The sequence below is a fragment of the Calonectris borealis genome, chromosome 1 (assembly GCF_964195595.1).
Source record: "Calonectris borealis chromosome 1, bCalBor7.hap1.2, whole genome shotgun sequence".
Classification (NCBI taxonomy): domain Eukaryota; kingdom Metazoa; phylum Chordata; class Aves; order Procellariiformes; family Procellariidae; genus Calonectris; species Calonectris borealis.
In genome coordinates this window covers 9,545,841-9,569,901 of record NC_134312.1, presented here as the reverse complement: position 1 = coordinate 9,569,901, position 24,061 = coordinate 9,545,841, and the positions used below count along the sequence as shown (strand labels likewise).

At 38.8% G+C, this 24,061-nt stretch overlaps 1 protein-coding gene across 7 annotated transcripts in view; it reads right to left on the bottom strand.

Moving 5' to 3' along the window:
• The window catches only part of SEMA3D (semaphorin 3D), a 151,229-nt gene that overhangs the window by 55,689 nt on the left and 71,479 nt on the right, over positions 1-24,061 (bottom strand). For all 7 annotated transcript variants that reach the window (XM_075144316.1, XM_075144336.1, XM_075144294.1 and 4 more), the window contains 5 exons: positions 17,187-17,249; positions 15,326-15,445; positions 11,094-11,187; positions 7,663-7,791; positions 1,511-1,653 (listed from right to left, as the gene is read on the bottom strand). In XM_075144316.1, coding sequence (XP_075000417.1) covers positions 1,511-1,653; positions 7,663-7,791; positions 11,094-11,187; positions 15,326-15,445; positions 17,187-17,249 — 549 coding nt within the window. The remainder of the gene's footprint in view (positions 1-1,510; positions 1,654-7,662; positions 7,792-11,093; positions 11,188-15,325; positions 15,446-17,186; positions 17,250-24,061) is intronic.

Here is a 24,061-nt window from a genome sequence, read left to right as displayed (position 1 = left end):
ACATTTTAGGTCAAGGACAGAAGTGTGAAATGGCTGTGGTCACTGAAATCTCGATTGGAGTTAGGAGTTGCCTGGACTGCAGAGCAGTAGTAGATTTACATATTCATACACATGTGTCCACTTTTTTTTTCAGTGTGTGTCCATTAGCTGAATGGGTGCTCTTCTCCTAGAGACTTCTAACTGCAAATCACAAACTCTTTTGTTTGTTTACTAATTTTCAAGCTTCTTAAGAAGATAATTTTCAGGGCCAGCAGAGTCACATTGCTCAGAAAATACAAGTAAATGAAAGCTTCTGAACAAAACACCACAGAAATGTACCTGCTTGTGTGATTGCTGTGATGGTGTTGCTGATATCTAGTTCATCATATGAGGTAAACATTTGCTCAAAGCTTATATTTACTAATACGGAGACAACTTTAAAGTCCCATTTCCCTGACTTTTACCAGTGATTCCTAGATACCTGGATTCCCTGAAGACCTAAGGACAAGATTGAAGCATTTATACTGACTGCTTCTGTTCCTACAGTATTATGGGACGAAAGAGTGGATAGAGAATATGTCTGACACAGAAGTCAACAGAGCCTTATGCTGTAGTGGGAAGAAGACCTTAGCAAAACCAGCAGGCTGTTAAACAGCAAACTACACTGACTGCTGTCTTCATATGCAGGAACTGGTTTATCTTCTCATTACTATTTGAGGAGGCTTCTGCCCTTGACAGAGAAGCTTCTTCAAAAAGAGTGCAGCTCATGAAAATCTGTGTCTGCATTATGAATACCATAGGGGCAGAAATCTTTCACAAGGGCATAAGCCAAGCACAATGAAAGAGAAAGTAAAGGGAGTTAATCATTAAAGGAGGTCAGGCACCAACCAAATGAAACTTCTTACACTGCAGCAGACCTGGGGCCTGGTTCCTCCTGGTCAACAGGTCAAGGACTGCACTTCTTCCCAGGGGGGGAAACCTCCAGGCAGATGTGGGTGTAGCTCAGAAACTATATACATTTTTAGCCTCCCCTCACCCCAACTGATTATCAGGAATGTGCAGAAACAAAGGACTGACCCCAGCTCTCAGCAATGCCCAGGAATGATGTACTGAGCTAGGCTGAAGGGATAGGTCTGTATATCCCGCCATTCAGTGGGCACTTTCCACAGAAACCCAAATACCTTGCCATTGTGTACACTTCGACAAGTCAATCCTCACTGAAAGCTTATGAAACAAAGCAGGTCACTGTTGCATATCTGAAGGTCAATACATTACCGTTTAGACACAGGATTATAACTTATAAGCATATTAGCTTCTTAAAAAGAAGTACACAGTCAATATCAAGTCTATTTTTCACACAAATAAGTTTCAGATGGCATTAGTAATCTATATTCAGAAAAATTACTAAGATGGGTAACAACTCTATTTCCTTCTGACCTGAAAGGGAAAAGAGATTTCTCACAGAAACAAACACAACTTTTTTTTTTCTTTTTTTTTTCTTTAAATAAAATAAAAAAGATAGAGTCCTCACCTTACAAACTCTCCCAACTCGGGAAAGAATTGTCTTGTCAGACGTGCCACTATCTTGTGATATTTCTCGGAAAAAGAAGTAGATTTTGTCATCATCTGGGTTATAGGTGTCCGGAATGGGAAAAGTTCCAATGAATTTCGCTCCTAGAAGTTCCCAAAAAAAGGTTTTAAAAATCTGAAGAAAAGTCTTAATACTTGCTACTAAATTTCTGCTTCAATATCTGTGTTTATGTTGCATCTTCCAGTGAAATAAAAATATGACTGTATAGACATGTAGTGGCAAGTTTCTTACTAACCCCAAGTGAAAACCACTGTAGATTCTGAAGTATTTACTCCTAGTGTGATGTTTTTGTGTATACATCTTATTACCACTTGCATAAATATGCAGCACTGGCTATCATTCTCTGTTTGAAAATTGGATAACTCTCAGTACAAAATATTGCCTACAAAAATCTGCCTTACTCCTCTTGCCACCAAGCTAAGTAGATTTTCTGAAATCACAGAATTTAAATTAATTTAATTACACAGTGCAGCAGTTATGAGTACAGAAATACACTACTGTTTACTGGAGATAGCTTGCAAAGTAATGGAAGAACCTTTATTGAACCATGGGATTAAAAATTCAATATAAAGGGCAGCTTTTCCAAGTTAAAAGTTTCCTACATATCTGTGCTATAACGATCTTACTATATCTACCAAATCCAATACAGTGCCATGCTGGGATTCCCAAGTTAGCATACCAAACTCCACAAATGACTGGTCAGTCTTAAGGACACAGTTCCTTGTTGTGCATAAAAACAGATTAGCTACATCGACGTAATGGTTTGTTTGGGTTATTTAAATATGCTTTTTGCAAGAAATGCTACAGCATGCCTTGCCTTTACATGCTGAGCCATTATATTACTTCTGGTCTCTTCCAAAGCAAGCTTGGGTGTCTCTGCCTGCATCTTACAGGCATGTTTACTGGGCCAAGAATTTAACATACGTCTTTCGCTGTCTTCCTCAGCTCCCTCGTCCGTGATCTCCAGTCCTGCTTTACCTGCTCACCAGCTGTGCTTTTTTGTTTTTGTTTTGGATTTGTTTTTTTTTTCTTTAAATTTTGCACTAAAATCAGAAATTAAACAAATTCCAGGGGTCCCTGACTGCAGGAGAGCAGGCAACAACACTGTCTTGCACAAGTGAACCAGATACTTGGGGAAGTGGTTTTTAAGACATTCCCCGATGTGCTACAATAGATGAGCTCTTCTGAGGGCACTTGGATCAATGATGTTTTTCTTTAAACAGAAGTGGCTATACAAATACGGTGCAAAGAGACCCTTGACTCTAAAATACATTCTTTCAGCAATAAAATACACAGTCTTTGTCCCCCATAAGCAGGCAGGCTGCAGTAGAAAGCAGTAAGGAGGATGGTGTAAGATGGTAGAGCAAACAGAGCACGCTGGCGATATGTGGGGAATACTATTATCAGCTTTTAATGTATCTTCATGCCTTTGTCCTTTTTACAATGATTGTTACTTTATATTAGCCTTGAGGAATTTTCACCATGAATGCTACAGTACACACAGGACAAAAAGAGGGTCTTTGATTCAAAAGTTCACAGTCGAAGGCTTGAGACAAAATGGGATGTGTTTAAGTGCTGAATGTGCACCTTCGTGACAGAAGAGTAAATTTATGGGTCAAAATAGCCACAGTGCTGCTTCCATTTTAAACCTTTCTGACACTAGTGAATGTCATCAGCAGAAAAATGAAATGATGCAGGCGTCAAGCTCTATAAATTTAAGTTAGGATTTCAAAATGAGCCTAAATAAAATATTCAATCACCCCTCAGGGCCTGTAAGGCTACTTTGAAGATTAGATCTCTAAATGTGAATAAATACATAAATACGCTTCCAGTATGGTTTCTTAAATATGCAGTTAGCTAAATAGCCATTTAATAGGAAAACCTGTGAAATACTTCTATTGCATGCTTTTGAATTTCACATAGATTTTTTTTTTAATCCACATTCACAGAACAAAACGCTGAATATATGTTTTTTTAAAATTAAATTTCATTGCTTTACTTGGCAAGCCAAATGCAAAAACAAATGTCTCAATACCAATTCCTGGAACAGATTTAGAAGAATCTCTAACAAATTAAAGGAACACAAATATTTAATGATTTTAAATCACAATTGAAAACACTGAAGTTGAAAGTTAAATCCAAACAAAAATACACTGTAAAAGATATGAAGACAAAGAGACTGAAAACAATTTAATGAAACAGATCATGATCTGAAAAGCACATTATGTTCTGCAAGTGAGATCTTTGTCTCATCGTTTGTAATCCATCCATACAACAGAGAAAAGTGCGTTTAAACGAACTGTGAATTAGGTTTTTGGATTCTTTGCATGGGAAACAAATTATGTGATGATGATATTAAACCACTGTTTGTTTTCCCATACACACAGTTGTCCCCCCTCAATTGCTTCAATAGAAGGTTTTCCCACATATTAATTTCATGGCTAGATTGTATGTAAGCAAACGGGATTAAAGGCATCACGAGCTCTGACAATAGATGGTACAATAAATTCAGGTGTTGCTCGTGCTTTTTCAAACGTGCTCTTGTGGCCGAGTGGGAAGAGCAGTTACACCTAGTCCTTCACTGCTGGGTTCGCTGGAGTGGTCATGTTTGCTGTTGGTTACCTGCCGGCTATCCCACCTTCTAACGCCAGCAGCAGTTTTAGACAGTGCAACCGTGCATGCCTTAGTAAGACCTACAGAGAAATGACACTCCTGAGGCTCAGCAAAAGAGGACAGCAAACGAGTAGCAAATCCCAGAACGTGAAGAAATGAAAAAGCAACCCAAAACAGAAATATGTGGCATGATGAAATGCAAAGTATAGCGTGCACCTCATTTACCTTTAACTGTCTAGAAGTCAAGCTCCTAACCTATACTCATCCAGGTCCACTCTCAGGGAGGGACACGAGGAAGAAAGTGACAATGAATAATCCTATTTTAAGACAGATTCCTACAATAGGTGGGGTGAGTCACCCTCTGGAAGCGTCACCTCTCTCTGTAAATTACAGACGGAGACAACCGAAACGACTGAGCTCAGACAGGATGCTAACTTTTGCCTTTTAGAGCTAAGTGAGCTGAATCCCATCCAAAGTTCGCAGGATATAAAGAAGTCATTGCCTGCAAGTCTTTGCCCTGGCAAAGATGACTAAATTGCAATGAAAAAAAAAAAAAAATTCAGAAAAGATGAATGCAGTTCAGGGAAGCATTCATTCCAACCATGGCTTTAGCTTCCTATAAAGGAGGGAGGAATGTGCAGCTGTTTAGTGCATGCCTGTATGTAGGGCTCGGGTATCCCACCACGGGACGCCCTCCTCTGCCCGCTGGGCTGGAGCGGGGCAGAGGTGGTTCCAGCGGGTGGCTTTGCCATCCAGAGGGGGGCCACCAGCCCCACGTGCCTCATCCCCTGCCCCGGCCACGGGTGAGGCAGCTCCCGTCAGCGGCCCGATTCTTCACCTCTGCAGGAGAAGGGCTGAAGTCTGAGCAGAGGCAGCATCCCCTCTGCCTTCAGTGCCACGGCACAGGAGTGTGAGCCTGTGTGAGCATGAGTCATGGGAAAGATTAGCTGCCTTCCTCCCTTTCTCCATTGTAGAGTTGCTATTCAGTCATTGAGATTAAGACATGTCTTAATTAGTCAAGATAGAGATGCCCTGCAAGGAACTGGAAAGTATCCTACGCATTTTTCCCTTATGCTTTGTCTTTCCCTCCCTTCCCTCAGGAAAGGATAATTCTGTTTCCAGAAACAGAGTAAGACTAAACTTTAAAAATATTAAGGTGCATTACAGCAAAACTTCCTCAGCCCTCTGGAAAATAGCAAGTTATACATTTTATGCTTATCCTAAGTAAAACATGAGGCACGCCTGGAAATAATTTATTTCTAATTGTACAATTACTCAAGTATGTACAACTTTTCCTGGAGGTCTAACACATGCTTGGTAAATGGGTAGTAGATTTAGGGAAGAGGGGATTTAGATGAGATGGGAGTTTTAAATCTGAAATCAAGCAAATATTTTCTTTATACCAATATCGGCTGAAAGCACAAATGTATGTAATTGGTAATGTTACACAATAAACCATAAATATATTGGCTACCCTATGGCTTATTGCAGAAATGATCTCATCATTTAGAGTTGCATTCAAAATTTTCTCCAACCTTAAGAAGACCGTTTCAAAATATTAAAAGCACCAAGTTTATATCTATGCCTCTTAGTATAACACTGCATGGATTGTGTATGTGAAGTCTTAGACAGAGTGTGGCTGTAGTTTTTTATATGGTTGGAAACAGGGTAAACCTGAAGAATATATGGGGTCTTCAGTGTTTATACAGTGTGAGGTAATTTTCACATCACAGTCTAACACACTAAAGCAGTTTTTCAAACCCAGACATATTAATATATTATTCTCCTTAGAAAACTTTCACAAATACAGATGCTTTAAGTGAAACAGAATAAAAAATGAATCAATCTAAAAGAAAGAAGAAAGGCAGACACCCCCCACCCAGCCTCCAAACTAAAACACATACAGTTCTCAAACCTTTAGTTTATCCTGTGTTCTTGTACTGTTCCCTTGCCTCAAACTGCTCATGAAGAAACATTAATAGCATAAAGAAATGTTTGGAGCTGGATATTTAAGCTATAAGTTCTTTTGGGCTAGGAACTGAACCCTGTAATGCTCATCAAGATGGATCTATACTAATGATAACACCAGATGCTCCTCAGGATCAAACTGCAGTAAATCTTTCTTTTTAGGATATTATAGCATCCCTTAGGAAAGCAGCTACCCCAACCATCTTTCCATGCTGGGCATCGGCAGGCCGCCAGTAATAAAATTGGATATTCAGTTGCACGGTTAGTTACAGTTAGAGAACTGCCTGCTAGAAGGACCCATCCTGGTCCATATCGCTTACAGCCCATTTCTGGTCTACATTGCACAAGAGATGTGTAGAAATGAGAAGTAGGAGATAGGAAAGGTGGGACAAGAAAGGTTTTGAGCACAGGAGGTGAAAGTGGGATAGGTCAGAAGGGTCAGATGTGGGATTTTTCTATCTGCCTGAAGGACCGCTCCTATTCGGAAAGGTAAAATGACTTTAAGTGGCTTCTCCTTTCCTCCTCATCTCCCAGAAGAAATCCTGAGGTTATGGAGTTACATCTAGACAGAAACGTAAGGCAACAGCTTAGAAGAAGGGAGAGAAGGAGTAGGAAAAAAAAAATAATGGAAAAAAGAACACTTCCTCTTGTTGAGGTCTCAAAGGGTTAAGAGGCAAAATTATCCCTTTCAGAAGTTGTCTGCTGGGAAGACAACTTAGCCCTGTGGTCAGCAGGCCCTGGCTTTACAATACACCCATAATAGTTGCACAGGCATCCTGAATCAGGGCCAGTGTTGCCACATCTTTAAAGACAGTTGACGGCTAAAAGGGGGATGCTTTAATTGAGCAGGGTTAGCTTGTGAGAGAAGTTTTCCATGTTACTCTGTGTGTGGTTTGAGACTGACTGGGTGTAAATGCGGCCAGTTTTTTAGAGGGTTTACTAGCTCAGAATGTTTTCTAACAGGCAAGAAAAAGCAGTGTTTTGCTTGGGAAGCTATTTTAGGGTGCCCTTAGTGGTTTTAAAATGATCCTCACAGCAACAAAGGGTATTTTTCCCCCTCAAAAAAGGAAAAGAAAAAAAAAAAAGACCTCCTACCTAAAAACATGGAATTTCTAGTCTGTCATTTCAACATGCTGTAGGGAAGAGCTTTTAACAAGTGATTGGAAAAAAGGGTTTAAAAAAAAATTATTCCAACAAGACTGGAAATAGAAGCATTGAAGTCATGATATTATTCCAATTACAGGACTATATACAGTTGTATAGATCAAAGACGGAAAGAATGATTAGCTCTTATGCTCCTACTCTTTCTTTAATTAGCATTTTCACCTCTGTGACTTTTCTCAAGTGCATTTTTGTTCCACTGAGCTTTTTTAAAAAAAGCCTACGTAATCCAAAGATACCATGATACAATATCTATATTTATAGTTACCGGACATATATAAGAAAGGGCCTATTAAGTTCAGAGAGGCAGGGACAATGCAAATGACAACAGCATATGTTTGGGATCTTACCAGTAAGCCAGTAATGTTCAGAAATGTCAGTTCTGATGTAATGGTGGTCGTGAGAAGGGCCCAGAGAACGTGTTAGAGCAGTGTCTTTGCCAAGGAAATCAGAAGCTGTTCCAGCATAAAGATACTCATCTGCAAATGAAAAAGAAATAGGGTTTCTACAGCTGTGGGGTAAACAAAATTAAAACTATTTGTGTTTTGCTGGGTGAACCACACCTGTGTTTAATTGGCCTATGAACTAATTTAATGTTTTAACATATTATTGGTTTATATTTTAATGGGATTTTGGGTTCTGTGGAGTTACTTACATTTAGATGAGGGTAATATTTTTAATGATATGCCTGAGAAGTAAAGAAGACCAAGTCTAATTTTCAGATCTTTTAGGCACTCAGAAAATTAAATCCCCCAGGCTTTAATGGGTGCTGGGCCTTTAAGGGTATGAAGGTATATTTGATCTGAGCATCCTGCCCTGTGAGCACTGACCATGGACCTGGGGGCCGTGGTGAGAACACGACCATTTGTCGATTCAAGCTAGCTCTTCTGTCCCAGACTTGCCACAGCTCTGATGGCTTTGCTGCTCCTGGGCTTGAGCTAGTAAACATGATGGATGCTTCACTATGGGAACTTCACAGCTTGGCCCTTTCCTGCTGTAGGGATCTCTGTCCAACACTTCATTCACAAAGAGGAATTTAGGCACCATGGGAATTATTCTCAACTATGTAACATGTTAATGGTAGGAATATGGCTACAGACCCAAATTATGATCATTTTAACATAGCGAGTGGTCCCACTAAAATAAATGAGACATCTTGCTTAATAAGGCAGCCAGAATTTGTCTCACAAGGAAACTGTATCTATAATATAGTACAGTGCGCTTGCTGCAATTGCAGTTACTATTTAGTCTTCTGCCAGTTTTGTGGGCAATGCAAAACTTCACAACCTTAAGAATTGCACAATATTTTCTGTTTTCCTTCAGATTTCAGTGCTTTTCTACAAAGAAGCAAAGAAACAGCATCACTGTGAATTATTTTTTACCACATAGTGCATTTTACAATTCTCTTTTTTCTGCAAAATAACACAAGATATTTTTATTGCTTGGAGGAGTTTGGCTTTTGTTTAATGACTTGCAACAATAAATCCCTGGAGTTTGTAAAAAGAAAAAAGGTTCATAAACAGTAATCATATAAAAAGCTATAGGATACATAAAAATCCCCTTCCAGGAGTTGCTTCTCCAGGTTTTCTGGTATTCTGAGTGGAAACATTTCACAAGACCTTTTAGAGAGAAGTCCTTTGTTGAGAGTGAATGCAGAATTAATACCATCCAACATAGATGTTGTGTGTTTTCATTTGCAAAAGATGTAAATGCACTTAAAAAAATAAGATCAAGGGGGAAAAAAAAAAAAACTCAACCACAACCCACGATCCACAAGCACTTTATTTGGCCAAAAAAATCTATCAGCTTTCTTTTTTCCTCATCATTATTGTTACTGAGGTATTATTTCCATGACAGTTTTGGAAAGCACATCTTTCAGACAGCATGTCGCCTTTGTAAAGAAACAATAGCGCTTTCTGAAAGGTATTTGTCATAATGAGGAATGGGCAGGGTAATTGGTGTTTGCTAACTGACAGGCACTCAGTGATCGATAAATCTGAAGGGCTAACAGAAATTCTCCATCCTTGCTTAGGCTCTGCTGACAAGGCGTTTTCAGCACTTCTCTCAGCTTTTAGTATCTCTCATTCCAAGTTCTAGTTATTTCCAGAACAGTTTTGATGAACAGTAATTTGTAAAAGAAGATGGATGATGACCAGGTGATTTTTCAGATCTTCAGAAAGACTAGCTTTTCAAATTTATCTGTGGAATTTACTTGGGGCAAAATGCTGCGTAGATTTCAAAGAGAGATTACTCATTTCTACAAAGAATGAAAATTATTCAGTTGTATTAACCTACATACATGAGTGAAAATATAATGAAATACTATTTAGCTCATATATGTATAACTGATTACAAAGTGCTTTCTGAATGGTACAAGTAATATTTACCGCCATTTAGCAGATAAATAAAACTAGGTAGAGAGAAGTGACATGCCAAAGGTTACTCCTCTCGCCAGTGGCAGAGACAAGAACTGAGCTCCCCTGCATCCCAGTGCAGTATCTTATCCATGAGCTATACTGCTCTAGTACTTTTGGGAATAAAGTAATCGTCAAAAGATAGGCCAAGAACGCATTCTCTGGTCAGGCCTGTAACTCTTTACAATGCTGCTTGTACAGTATTGAGAAGCACTTGACACCAGGCACAGTCAGAGTGTCAGAATACCCCGACCATTAATTTTATCTAGCCTGAAAATGCCTATGTACTGAAGTTCATGTTTTAGTTAGCTAAAAGATGGCAGCTTCTTCATTTCACAAGATTTAATAGAGCAGTCAAAGCACTAGAGTGCTACTGAAATTAGCCAATGCAATAATAAATCATGGAGTTCTATTGCATTTAAGAAAAAAAAAGAAAAAAAAAGTTAAAGTTTCTAGAATCCCATTTTAAAAATAGACTTCACGGTCATTAAATGACTAGGGGTCCCTGAGAAGAATAAGCGCTGGCTTTAATCTATTGTTTTTAATAAAGGAAGTCCTGCCCCATCTGTTGGGTCAGAATCACAAATCATCTATCTTATTATCTGAGAATAAAGACTGAACATTAGTCATATTCTTTTTATAACACAGAGTGACCGATACTTCAAAGCATTGTCACCACTGCTCTTTGGTTGTAAATGAAAACGTCATGGTGCTTCACTCTTATCTTGTATTCATATGCTTGATGGACAAGTTAAATGAAAATTGTCCAAAGCTATGAACCAAACCATGACAAAAGTGGCTCTTACAGTGATTTGAAATCCAGAGGTCAAGCTGACATTCCTCGGCACCAAATGTCAGACCACACAGCGCTGCGATGCACACAGCAGGCAGATTGCACTATCTTGTTCCTAGGCTTCCAGCTTCAGAAGTGGCTACTCGAGTAAATAGAAACCTCAAAAATGTATTTATGGAAATAGTGGATGTCAGCAGACTTCAAAAGGCAGAACATATTGATAATTGCAGAAAGAGGCCTAGAAGCGCTTGGAACATTGTCCGTCCATGTGGGGTTTTTTTGTTGTTGTCCTCTTAAAGGAGAAATGACTGGGTGAGGATGAAACCACCTTCCTGCTCAACTGGCCAGAGGCTTCACGGCCCCTCAAATGTCTCTGTTTGTGTTGCTGTATTTCCAGCTCTTTGGTGTCTGCAGACTGAAGATTCCCTCAGCTCCGAGAACACAAACCAGCATCAGAAACATGGCTAATGCCAGAGGAGCTCCAACGACGGCATCTGCTGAGCCTCTGACCCCAGGCTCGCGTACAAAGCCACCACACGTTTGAGAGGAGCACCTGGCTCTGATGGTTTCTTACCTGCCATCACTGAAGCAAATGGCTGCTGAGGATCAAAAGGGCATTTCAACCTGCCAGACTCCAAGTTCTGAGTATCCAGCCGGAATACCATTTCCTGAGAATAAACACATATTCGTTATCCTCGTGTGGCTACAGAGAAAAACTCACTTAGACGAACTGTTCTGCTAACATATGAAGTGAAGGTGTATTAGATCGCACAGTTGTCATCTCAGCATCGATATTTACAATCCATGTCTCTGTTTTATATCTGGATTTTTTTCACTCTTTGTTTTAACGTATCCTGTTCACTCTATAGTAAAACACAAATCTTAAAAAAATACAATTATTTTCAGAAAAAAAGATGCATTGTTCATTTCTACTCAAATTAAAAGCTGGATTGTACTTAAAAGGCACTGGCTTCTATTTGGGAAAGTGCTGATAGAGTGTGTTGCAACAGGAGACCCAGAAGGGATTCTGGCTGACTCCTAAATTTCTCCAGGGACTGCTGAATAATGTTCGTGGCAGACACAGTTCAGCCCCTTTTAAATGAAAGCAGCATATGCTCTCTCTTGTTATTTTTAACAAGGCTAATGATACAAGAGATATCAGAATAGATCCTTCCTTGCAGTTCCCAAATACACTGTGATTAATTCCTGGGTCACAGAACAAGGGCATAGAGGAAGATAAAGAAAAGAAATTATTTAAAAACTATTTCTGATGTTTTCAGTGGGCAATCAACAACTCAATTGTTGTAAGCAGTAATTTGAAGTTTTACTATAGTTTTGAATTGCCAAAATGGATGCTTTTACTTGTTTCTTCCTAAAAGCACGCTTAACCTGAAACCCGCAGTGAGTCCTTGTGAAGGCAAATTGATTGTTCAGAGGAGCAAAGAGAAGTCTTTGCAGATATAGAGACTTGATTTTCAGAATTCTGCCACTGTTAGAGAAGGGAGATTGCCTACAGAAGTACTGCTAACATCCTCTCCTACCTACAGTGATATTTAAAGTCCCACTAGCCTTCAGGAATCAAATCATTGTGGGTTTAATGTCTACTGTAGAGACATAACTTTTGAAGTTAGTGTAAAAAAACCCCAAACATCTCCATGATTTAAACAATTACTTTAAAAAGTTTGTTTCTTTAATTATTTGTTTCTATACCTTCGCCTTGCAAGAAGACTGAAGAGTACAAATGACAGCTAAGTATGCCCAACGATGGCCACATAGGCTCAGACTTCACAACACATTAATTCAATTCATCCTTAATGTACATCAGATTATGAATGATCAAACCTTTCTATTTCATTGAGGTGTCTCCTAAATTCTCGAGGCTTAGATGACAAAAGCCCAGGATATTGAATAATTAAGCTCCTTAAGAGGAAAGAAAAATCAATTCCAATCTATGAACATAAATTCCATTTCCTCCAGCAATCCTGGCTGATAGAGAGCAGAATTTAATCATCAAACAACCCTTGCTATCTTCCCAAACTTGTGGGATATCAGGTAAACCAAATTCTCAGGCTAAAGTGGATCAGAGCACACCAAGGACAAAACTAAATTAAAAAATTAAACATTTTTTTTGCTGACAATGCTATGTTAGTGTCCCATTCTCCTTTCTTCTAAGATGTGCAATCCTGAGCTACTCAGAGGACCCTTGCTGTATCACATGCCAAGGGGCTGTCTCCAAGTCCAGCAGTACTCAGGGGACTGAGGGCTTCATAGAGCAACATCAGATATTTCAGACTTCACCCAGACAAACTAATGGACACTACCAGGCATTCACACAGAATTAACCTCCTGCTTTCACTGCGGACAAAGCTTTCAAAGAAAAGAGCATCCCTTGGAGAGCTGTGGCTGACAGCACCAACCGGGCCAAGCCTCTTCTTCACCGGCCAAGAGAAGTTTTGGCAGCGACTTCAGCAATAGCAAGGCTAGGACTTTAATCCCCTTTAATTGTGTGATCCCGTAGGGGATTTGTACTGCTTCAGAAGCGGTGTGTGCTGTGGTTTGGAGTCACCTGATCCGCACCGTTTTCCTCTCTCTTTTCACAGCACTGTCACTGGCCAGCAGACCACTGGGCAGATCCACCAGCAGCTTTCAAAGGGCAGCGGGGCACTGCCTGGGCTCCCAGCCTCCGTGAGGCTCTCTCAGGCCCTGCCTCTCCCAAGCAGCCCACAGCTTCCTGGAGAGGTTGCTAATTACCGAACATCCATTATCCATTCTCACAACCCAGAGACAAAGAAAAAGAAAAAAAAGGGGAAATAAAAGAAAAAAAAAAAGACTAAAAGAACAGATCTGCGATAAAAGTGCTTTGAATTACCACGTAAGACTCCTGACTTCAGTTCCTACAACCAGGAGACGATTTCATCTGTCTGTCAAATTCAGGTCAATGGGCCTGTCCTCAGCACCCTCCTGCCTTGTCACATTTATCTGGAGCAGCAGGGCAAGGACAGTGGCTGTAAGGTGTCTGGGGTTCAAGAAGGAAAGGGAAAATATGCCTGATGCCATTCAAAGCTCTTAATTCAGTAGGAGGTTGTAGAAGAGATGCACCATCAGGAGAGGCATGAGTAGTGCTGAACACTGTCCAATCTACCACTGCAGCTGAGCAACCAGGAGGAATGCAGGAGAGGCAGGACTGGGAGACAGTGAGGGGATTAGGAAATACAATACCGGGATTCTTCTTCCATTTCCTCTCATAAGGTAATTGGTCATGTCTAGTCGAAAGAGACCCCTTGTCTAGACTGGCTGCCGGACTGAACAATCAGACCAAATCCATAATTTCATAATGTCTGATGAAAACAACCTTCACAAATTAAGTAGTTAAAGGTGCAACGATAGAGTGAATAAGGAATCTTGCTAATGACCCAGAGGTAAACCAGAGCCTTACTTATACTCTTGCTGAGAACTGTTCTGTTCAATTCAGCTGTGTATTTGATCCTTCAAGCTAAGGAATCAGCATGATACAAGGGATCTAAAATTTCAGTTGCTTCAACTAGAATATTTAAAGTAGGGAAGCAAAGATGCCTACAAAATTATTTCTTTGCAAGCCCAATTATACAGCATATACCAAACAATACCAGGAGCATTAATGGCTTATTAGGGAAAGAACATCACAGATTTAAGGCAGCTTCAGTTTTCTGTAACATAGGCAGCCCCTCTGGGCTGGTCAACCAACCCGCAGATTGTGTGGAATATAAGGATGGATCTCAGCCTGGGCAAGCATTAATAAGTATTTTTCTTTTTTTTTTTTTCCTTTTTTTTCTTTTTTTTTGTGAGCATCTGCCCTTGATTCCTTATGTCAGAGTAACTCCAATGTGTACATATTTCAAGTTATCGCATTTAATAACATATCATTAGACCTCATTTCTTATATTCTAGAATTTCACTGAGACCCGAAGAAAAGAGAAAGCTATTTCTATAGCAGCATAGGAAGCCTGCACCTCAGGCAAGCGGCCAGACAGGTCACATCTTGATGCCGACTGAGAACAGAGCCAGTGTTATAAATATAGCCAAGGTGTTATATATATAGGAGTTAAAAAGAGACTTGTGTACTAAGTGGCTGCTTGACACAACACCAAAATGCTTCTGTTGTGGGGGTTAGGTCTCAAACATTTGCCACTTAGCATAGAGATTTCTTTGTCACCAGCAAATGAAGACCAATCAGCTGCTAACTTCAGTTCAGGAATACGCCACTAGTGATGGAGGACACCCAACATCTACTTAGCGACAGGGCTGCAAACCATCTGCAAAGTCTGGAGATGCCGTCCTTGGACTCAGGCTCAGAGACCATTTACAATCTCTGTATTACTGTCATGCACAAGGAATAGGAAACCATCTCTGTGGACCAAGGGTATATATACATTAAAAAATAGAACTACAAGTGTCATCTTGAACTCTGCATGCGTGTGTGTGTATGTAAGCAGAAATTATGTGCAGAAATGACTTACTAGAAAGAAAGACATCTGGGTTAAATGTGCTCCTCACTTAGTTAATCATATGAAAGTGTCATTCTGAAGAACTTTGTGTATTAAGTCTTACTGAGGAAAGTGCTTTGTTCAAAAGCGATATGCACACATCAAATGTGAGAACATGAGTTCCCATCTGACCTGCAAAATCCACCATTTACCCTGTTATTTATGCAAGCTGCTGTCAGTTCATTTTTTACACACTCGCATAGTATTTTCCAATCTATGATGAATGCTAAACAAGATGAGGGTTATTCCTTGACATGTCAGAGTAGTGAGGAAAATAAATTACCTCTTTGTGAGTTCCAAGTTCAATGTATCCACAGAGAGGGTGAAATGCTCCTGTGCCACAGACATAAACATGGGTTCGGTTGTAAGGCTGGAGAACCCTGATAAAATTGGCACATTCTGTCTATTGGGAAAAGAAAGAGAAAGGTTAATTTTCATGTTTATTCTTCTCTTTCACATTATACATTGTACTAGGTTGTAACCATAGTATTGGTGTATTTAAACTCAAAACTACTGTAGCAGAGACTGTTTACTAAGTAGTTCAAAGTTGTGTTGTGATGGCTACAATTTTGCAGTGGCTATCTACTAAGCAGTTCATCAATCAGACTTGCAAGCCTAATTCTGCTACAATGCTTACAGCCAGAAGAAGCTATGTGGTTACAGCATAGTTTGGAGGATATCTGCTCAGCCTGTGTTGCAGGAAACAACCTCTGTCAACAACTGGGCAGAGGTCGGAGAGCCACTGGGTTAGTCTGGCTACCACCCTCCTGCCTTTGCTCCCAATTCAGGGTTCTGCGCAAGCTTTAACACCAAAGATTACACGATAGAAATCATTGTGGCGGACTGAAGGCCTTCAACATACTTCCAAGGGTATGTTTTGTGCATGAGTGAATTCTCTTTGCACCAACCACATCCTACTGGTCACTTTTATTTGGGCATTTCTGAGCCCTGTGGGTTGCTTGGGTCAGTTCTGGCTGTAGTTGGGCTTGGTCCTTGCTGGTAAGTAGCACAGGCAACTGCTGCACACTGCAAGGGTGCTACATGGGGTGGTAGGAAAGGCTTGTTGCAGGCTTCCCCAAAATTAAATACATAAACATATAACAAAGTACATAGGAGGGGATACACAGGAGCTATTCATACGTTCAAGCTACCACCCTACACCTAAGTGAGAGGCAATCTGCAGAGACAATGTAGGAAGCAAAAAGGAGATATTTATGATCTATGTCCAAAACAAATATTCCCCTTTCTGGTCCCTTTCCTTTTGTCTTAGTGTAGAAATAGATCAGCACAAATCCTCCATATAGACCAGTATCAGAATTTTCCCAGTGCTCAGCAGAGGTGTTGTTTAGGTTTTGTCTGCTGTAAAGATAAGGGTAGCAATAAGTCAGGATAAAAAGTTGAAATTCCTCAGGCAGAGAGTTGAGAGAGTGTTTTGAGCTGGAGTCCACCTTGGTAACAGACAAGCTGGATAGAAACCACAAGATTTGTGGAGAGAAAAGGAAGAAATTTTATTATACAGCCAGGAAATGTTTACATTTATAATGGGCTCTAGACATATGATGTAATCTGTGCTATGCAAAAGAGATACGAAAGTTTAATAGTATATATGAATGCACTTTAAACACACTTCCTGAAGAGACTTCCTAAACAAGACTTGTGGTTCCAGGGAAAAGCTAATGAGTCTGAGATTTTGTTTTAACCTTAACTGCAGCTGTCTGCAAATTAAGTTAATTTGTACTCTGCTCTGCTACTCTATTTCATTAATGAATTGTAATGAAGTTACATTCAGGATATTCCCAAGAAAAAAGAAGCAGTTTGATGGGAAAGAAAGGATTTCAGGGGAGTATCGCCTGGGATACATTTCAAAGGAAAGTCCATTCATCTCTCAATGGCATTTATTACATACAAGGATGGCTTAGCATGATTGCTGCTTGCAATACTGAATATTTTTTCTTGAATCATTAACATTTAAAGAAAAAAACAGAAGTGTAACCTTTTTTTTAATGAAGAGAAAGCACTTAGTTCATTAGTTCAGGAAAAAAGCGTAACAACAACAACTTACTAACCCATTTTGTGCATTTAGAAACAAATACACAGATATACAATGTTCACAGCAATAATAAAAGAATATATACCATACTTACATGGGCATCTTTTCCAGCTAATTTGCATAATTCTACCTTTTCTTTTGCTGCAGGCCAGTAAATCTGTAACACAGTTAAAATAAGACAAAGGTTATGAATATTATAAATTGTCCTGTGACTGTAGTTTAACTATTTCCTTGAATGAACAGTTAAAACAAATTTATGCATGTTGAAGGAATTTGCATGTAAATTCAAATGAACATGACTTTGAAATCCAGGGTTCCATCACAAAAAGTGAAGAGGCTTTAAATCAAAACCCCTGTTCTTTGTTCGTTTCTTCATTGGCTATATGTACTTTTAAAAAGTACTGAGTTGATCTGGTTAGCACACCTTGTCACCATTATGAATTGTGTGTTTTTCTCAAAGATATGATGAGCCAAATCATCTTGAAACTAAACTGACTGCAAAACAGGGCAAATTACTTTTGTGATGAATTTGGTCCGGTGAACTTGGCAAAGCCCTTATAAAAAAATACTAAGCTGTTACTGCCAATTTTCAAATGAAAAGAAGTTTTGTTCAAAAAACCAAAGGTAGCTTAAGGGAAATTAATAGAACAAAAAGTACATTTGACAGAAATCAACAGCACACGGTTTAAAAATGTCACCCATCAACACTAACTGAGTTTACTGAGAAAATTACATAGAAGTTTAGAGGAGAATCTTAGATAATTGCTAGCATATATTATTACTGTTTCTTCTTTTATCTGCACTGCAGAATTCTATAAACTAGGTTTTGGTGTAGATGGAGCCGGATGACTAATTACTATCACTTACTGTAACCCCAATTATGTTAGTGAAGAAATATCAACAAACAACAGCTCAGGTTCTGGCTCATTGATTTCAATTAAACAGTCAAAAGTGGATATTATTGAGTGTATGTTTGATTCTATTAAATTCAAAATAGAAGTTAAATACAAAGTCTTCCATGCTAAAGATGGATCTTTTTTCCTTCTTATTTTGACAAGACAAAGCTAGAGCCATTTCTCATGACTAATATTAACAACAACAACAAATCACACTAATTTTTGAGCAAATATTGGTTAGGAAATTGTCTCAAGTCCCAGGAACCAGTATGCAGATTACTAGTAGTCACAGGTGCTTTAGAGTAGTGTTGAGTCTCAAATCAGACTTTCTAAAATCTTAAATAGTGAAATATATAGGAATAAATAATTATAATATGCATTAGAAAAAAATCATCAAGGAAGGATGCACAACTCAACCACATGCAAGAGGAGTTAACCGCTGTAATATTCCCTTTCTCTCACCCAGCTGTTGGCATCTTGTAGGATGTGGCTTGCCACATACACAGGCTCAGTCCCACACTGGTAAGGAAAGCTAAAGTGTGTCCTGTGTCAAACAGCTTTTTTTCACTGTCCAAAATCTACAGTCAATTTCCTCTTAATCCGGAAACAGTCTTTTTATTTCAATTCTTCCTCTTCTCTTCCCAGTGAAAATGGATATATTGGCTTTACACAAGGAAATTAATTTCCTCTCAAGTGAATTTATAGTTACCTTTCTGATTAGACGCTCTTAGTAAAGATAATGTATTTTAAGTTACTTAGACCTTAACCCTTTACAGCAATATTTACTTAAAGTCAGAGATAAGGCAGTATAACATCAACTCAGCACCAGAGCACAAATTTACTTTCCCAGAGCATTTTCTCAGAATGATGTCGTGATAGCATCCAGGTAGGAAAACGCAATCTGAAACCAGCCGTGCCAGTGCGTCTGGATTACACAGTGTACAATGCCAGAAAGTACGGAGGAAAGCATCAGGAACATTGCAAAGCCATTGGGAAGAGCTGAAGGTAGCACCAGTGAACTCATCTGGTTTCTGCCTGGGCAGAATGGGATGAGTCTTGCTTGTAGCACTGGTCTGGCGCAAGTGCCACTGGGTTAAGGAGGAAAGCTGAGACTTAAGAGGTGTTGGTGAAGAAAAGCTGATGAAAAGGAACAGCTGAAGGAATATAAGATCATGGATCTCCAAATACATTTTGCCAAGGAGACTTAAGCTGAGATCTGATTTTCAGTTGTCTTATACATAAACTTTATGTCCAATTCTGCCCAAGATCCCTGTATCAGTAACAGAAAAGGCTAGAGGTCTTTGAGGGTTTTCGGAGACTTTTGGCCAAAGTTTAGGTATCCAATTAGATAAACAAGATGTCCCTCTGTAGGCTTTTGAAAATGCCCAGCTCTCCTTGCCAACTACACAGAAAAACCAGACCCCTGCTTTTGGAGACCCAGTTACATTCAAAGACATCTGCTTGAAGGCATCACACGTATTAATGGACTCAACTCTACCCTCAATTCTTCAACAGATTCCTTATGGGAAATAGTGTTTGTCGTACAAGGCTGAGATATACACACCCCCTTTTCTATGATAATTGACCACAGTCAATTATCATTAAAAAATCAATTGTTTTACTTTCTGGCTACTCAACAACCTCAGTATTTAGCATTATACAAGGCCACATTAGACAATGAAAAGTGAAGCTAAGTGATCCAATTTTAAAATCAATTTGCAATTATATATGGGGGAGTTAAAGTGATATTTATTTGCTTTCCATATGAGAAATGAGAGGTTCCCAGAAACTGTCAGTTCTAAATTGTAATAGGTCAAGAAAATTGTATAATAAATAATGAGCCAATGTGCTGAGCAAGAAAGCATAAACTTAATTTTTTATTAGATCACATGTTGTGTAACGGTACCACGGTCTGGTTCCCTCAAACACTGACAGGCAAGTAACTTTACACATGTAAATAGTCTCACTGAATTTTCACGTGCATAAGCTTATTTACATGCATCTGTGTTGACTTTTCTGTAGGGGGTGAAATTAAATCTTAGTATTATATTTTATTCAGACAAGTTACTTAGTTTCACAATATGCAAAAAGTAAGACTAGATGCTCCAGTAGTTTCTTTTATATTTAAATCTCTGAGTTTGTAGATGGTTTGATGCTTTGAAATTGGTCATTCTGTTTCATAATTTTTTTCAGTTCACATGCTGGATTCACAATCATAACATCTTATTTAACAAAGTTTTTTTCCTAAATTCCTCAAAAAGTAAAACCTCAAAGAAAGAAAGAAAAAAAAAACACAAATAACCAAACAATACATAATAATGGTGACAACCACACTGACATGTAAAATTATAATCATTTCATGCTACAAACAGCACAAATTATATATATAATATATTTCATGGTTGCATCTCTACCTGAAATATCTGGATAAATCTTAGAACAGCTAAGTGGGGTTACTGAATTTAAGGGAAGAATGTAACTAGTTGAAATACATGAACTATATACTTAAACAGGATTATTTTCTTCTCTTAATATTCAGTTTATTTTCTTTGCAAAATATCCGCATCAAAATTCCAAAGGTCAGCTACTGTCATGATTTCCTTATTTTATCTTCTATGGCCCAATATGAGAAAAAAGAACTTACCATTACTTTTAAATCATTCTACAAATATTTTCTTAAATTTAGCAACAGGAAAGAAATTAAAATCTCCTAATAAATGCAAGTTAATATGTTCTTTGCTAGCAGAGTGAAAGAAAACCTCCCAGAGGTACAAAATTAAGTAGTACATAACTGAAGGGCAGATAAGGTATCACTTTAAAGGGTAGCTGGAAATTGATTTCTGATTAAAACAAAACATTAAAAACCACAAAGGTCCTTTTCAGATCAGGAGCAGAGTAATTTCTAAAAGTAACATTTTTCCTTCCTCCGAACACACATTTTTATTATAAGAAAGGAATGAAAAGGGAAAAGCAAATTAAAAAAAAAAGAAATAGATTATTTACATACATAAATCGATGCATGGATGATATCTATATCATTATATGTATATATAAATAATAGCTGGACTCACTTCTAAGAGTTTCATTTTGGCTGCCATCTGTCATGAATTAACAATACTGGTTACAAGTGAGTATTTTCCTCATCTTTCTGTATCTATCTTTCTCTATCCAATTTTATTCCTAGGCTAACTCTCACACTATAAATCCTTAGGGGAAGTGATGTCTCAAGAATAAAAAAGTGAACTCTGATTCCAAAGAAACTGTTGTGTAAAATTACAGCTTTTCCAAGAATCATTTCTAATGATGGGATGATGCAGGTCTTTACCAAAAGAGTGGAAAATACTATATATTGTCACAATACAAAAGAGGAGGAACACAAGATATCTAAGCAAATTACAGACTTATTGGTCTTAGTTCACCTGTTTGTAAGGCTTCAAAACAAATTTTTAGTTAGGAAAGGAATAACTTAAGTTTCCAATGAAAATGGATTATAGTACAAAAGGCAATATAACCTGGTAAACAGCCATTATTCCACCCTAATATTGTACTTTTCTTTAATAACATAGCTGAATTGCATACTACATTAATGTGGTAGAGCTCCTCTTCATCAGGGCTCCAATTAAGTATTTCATAAGCTGCCATATGGAACCTGATTAGCTCAGCTGGCAAAAATAGGCATTATTACAAGAAAAAATGATCTGCTAAGTAAAGAGCTTGTGGTAGAAAGTTACTCATGGAGTTCCTCAAGAAATAGTGTCAGAGCTCAACCTATTTTGTACACCCTTCAGTAGCCTTGGCAAAAACCCAGCACTCTGCAACATGTGCAGATGACACAAAGTTGGGAAGCACCACTAATACAAATGAAGACTAGTATATTATGCAGGAAGAATCAAAGGGCTACAAAGATCAGAATTATAAACGGTCAGAGGAAATGCGTATAAGCTGGTCATAAATAAATATAGATTGTAGATTAAAAATAAATAAATCTGAAACATCAGACTAACGAGGTTCTGGTCTGTAGCAACGACCTTGCTAAAGAAGTTGCATGAAGTATCCCACAAGGCCCCTTACAGCAGATTTGGACCAGCTTATGGAAGGAATAACTGCTACGTGAGGTAGCTGCTGGTGATAGCAGGGAGTGAGACCAATTGACCAACGTGACTCCTTCCAGTTTCATGTCCCCAAGATAGTCACGCTCATGCCAGCAGCAAGCACTTGAGTGTCCCATTGAGGTCGACGGCTTTCAGCAGCCCTGGGGGTTTCACTGGAGCCTCTCACGTGCTTGATGCTGCACACGTGCTTCAGCACTTCTCTATCAGTACAGTCTCTGGTACGAGAAACCCCAAAGTGTTTTATTAGTGGTACATGCAGCACCAGCAGGATGTGTCCGCATCTGGAGTGAAGGGCATCAGCTGATCAGCATGTCTCGTAACACTCACTCATTGAATTTGAGTCCTGTAAAGAAAGGCATTGCTTCCTTCCTATTTCGAAGAAGGAAATACACTAGAGGAAAATACACTAATTTTAAACAGCTACTTGATGCAGCCAGAGGAAGTCTGCTTTCTTCCCTTGTTTTATTCTATGCACTAGTTACTTATTATATTGATGTTGATTCTGCAATAAAATTACAGCTTCCTGGGCATCAAAATGTCTCATTAAGGCTTTGTGAATCATGTAGACCATAACTCAGAATCTTAAGCTCATTGGTATGAATGAATTCCCCATACGAATGCTTCCAAAGAACAGCTTCCAAAGAACAAAGCCAGATTGAGCTGTAAACCCGTTGTCACGCTGGCATATGCAATATACTCCCCCTGACAAACTCTCCTTCATGAGAAACTACTTCCCTGCATGAAAAAAAAAAAAAAGGATTCATGACTTAGCCCAATGTGACCATAAAGCCGGTACAGTAAAGAGGGCAACATGATCCAAAAACACCAAAGTAAACCAGGAGACAGTCTAATCCCAGTTTTGCTATTGCCCTACTATACATGACAGTCAGGTCTCAATTTTCCCACCAGTAAAATGGCAATAATGTGACTTCCTTTTTTTTTCTGAAGAACTTAGTAGTTCATAGCTGAAAAACGAAAAGCAAAGAAAAACAGTAAGATCAAGGAGCACTGAGAAAAGATACGACAGTGATCCACTAAGACTGTCACACTGCTGCATAAGACAGTATCATAAATATCACAGCCCAATACCGTAAGAGCGGGTGTCCATGGATTGCTTCCTGAGAACTAGGACATTTGTCACTTCTGTATACCGACCCTGGGTCACTTCACTGAAAATTACTGCAAGCACTGGAAATTTCTTGAATTTCCCAACAAACACTGGAAAGAATTTCATGCTTTTTTAGTATTATTTTGCTGAAAACAAAGTGTGTGTTTTAATTAATGGGAAAATGAGCTGATTTTAGCATAGCATGCATGTATACCAGTTGCTCTCTAAATATCTCACATCTGTTGCATTCATGTGTCCGGTATGGAAAGTCCACGACTTGGGGAACTGGACAGGTTGTTCTCATATACAAATCCTAAGAGGAAGGTTACCCTAAGCAGTTCTCATAACCGGCTCCCACTGTACTTGCTGTACTCTGGAATTCAGTATTTTGAAGTTATCAGCAAACAAAGGAAGTTAATACATCTAAGTTCCTTATCTGAATTTCTCCCTGGATTTGAAACCTAACCAGACTGTCTTTAGAGTTAGATTTTTCACCTAGCTTTCTTTTCAACAGTTTTATCTCAGAAATACTTACAGATCCCTAAAAATGTATTCTTAAATCTCTTTGACTTTTATATCTGCTACAGACCTTCCTTCTTCCAACAGGTATTCCTATATGCGACACACTAAGTCCCATACTTGAAATATACATCCAGGGAGACATTTGACAGGAATTTCCAACTCCAATTATTTCATAGCAGCAGAAAATTGGATCTCTGAAAGATATAATTTGATATGGCTGGCGGGGGCAGGGGGAAGCGAGGATACGAGGATCGATTCAGAGTGATTTACAGCAGTGCGGGAAGTGCCAGTGGCAGGGCATGGCATTCTTTATTTTCATAGTGCTGTCAAA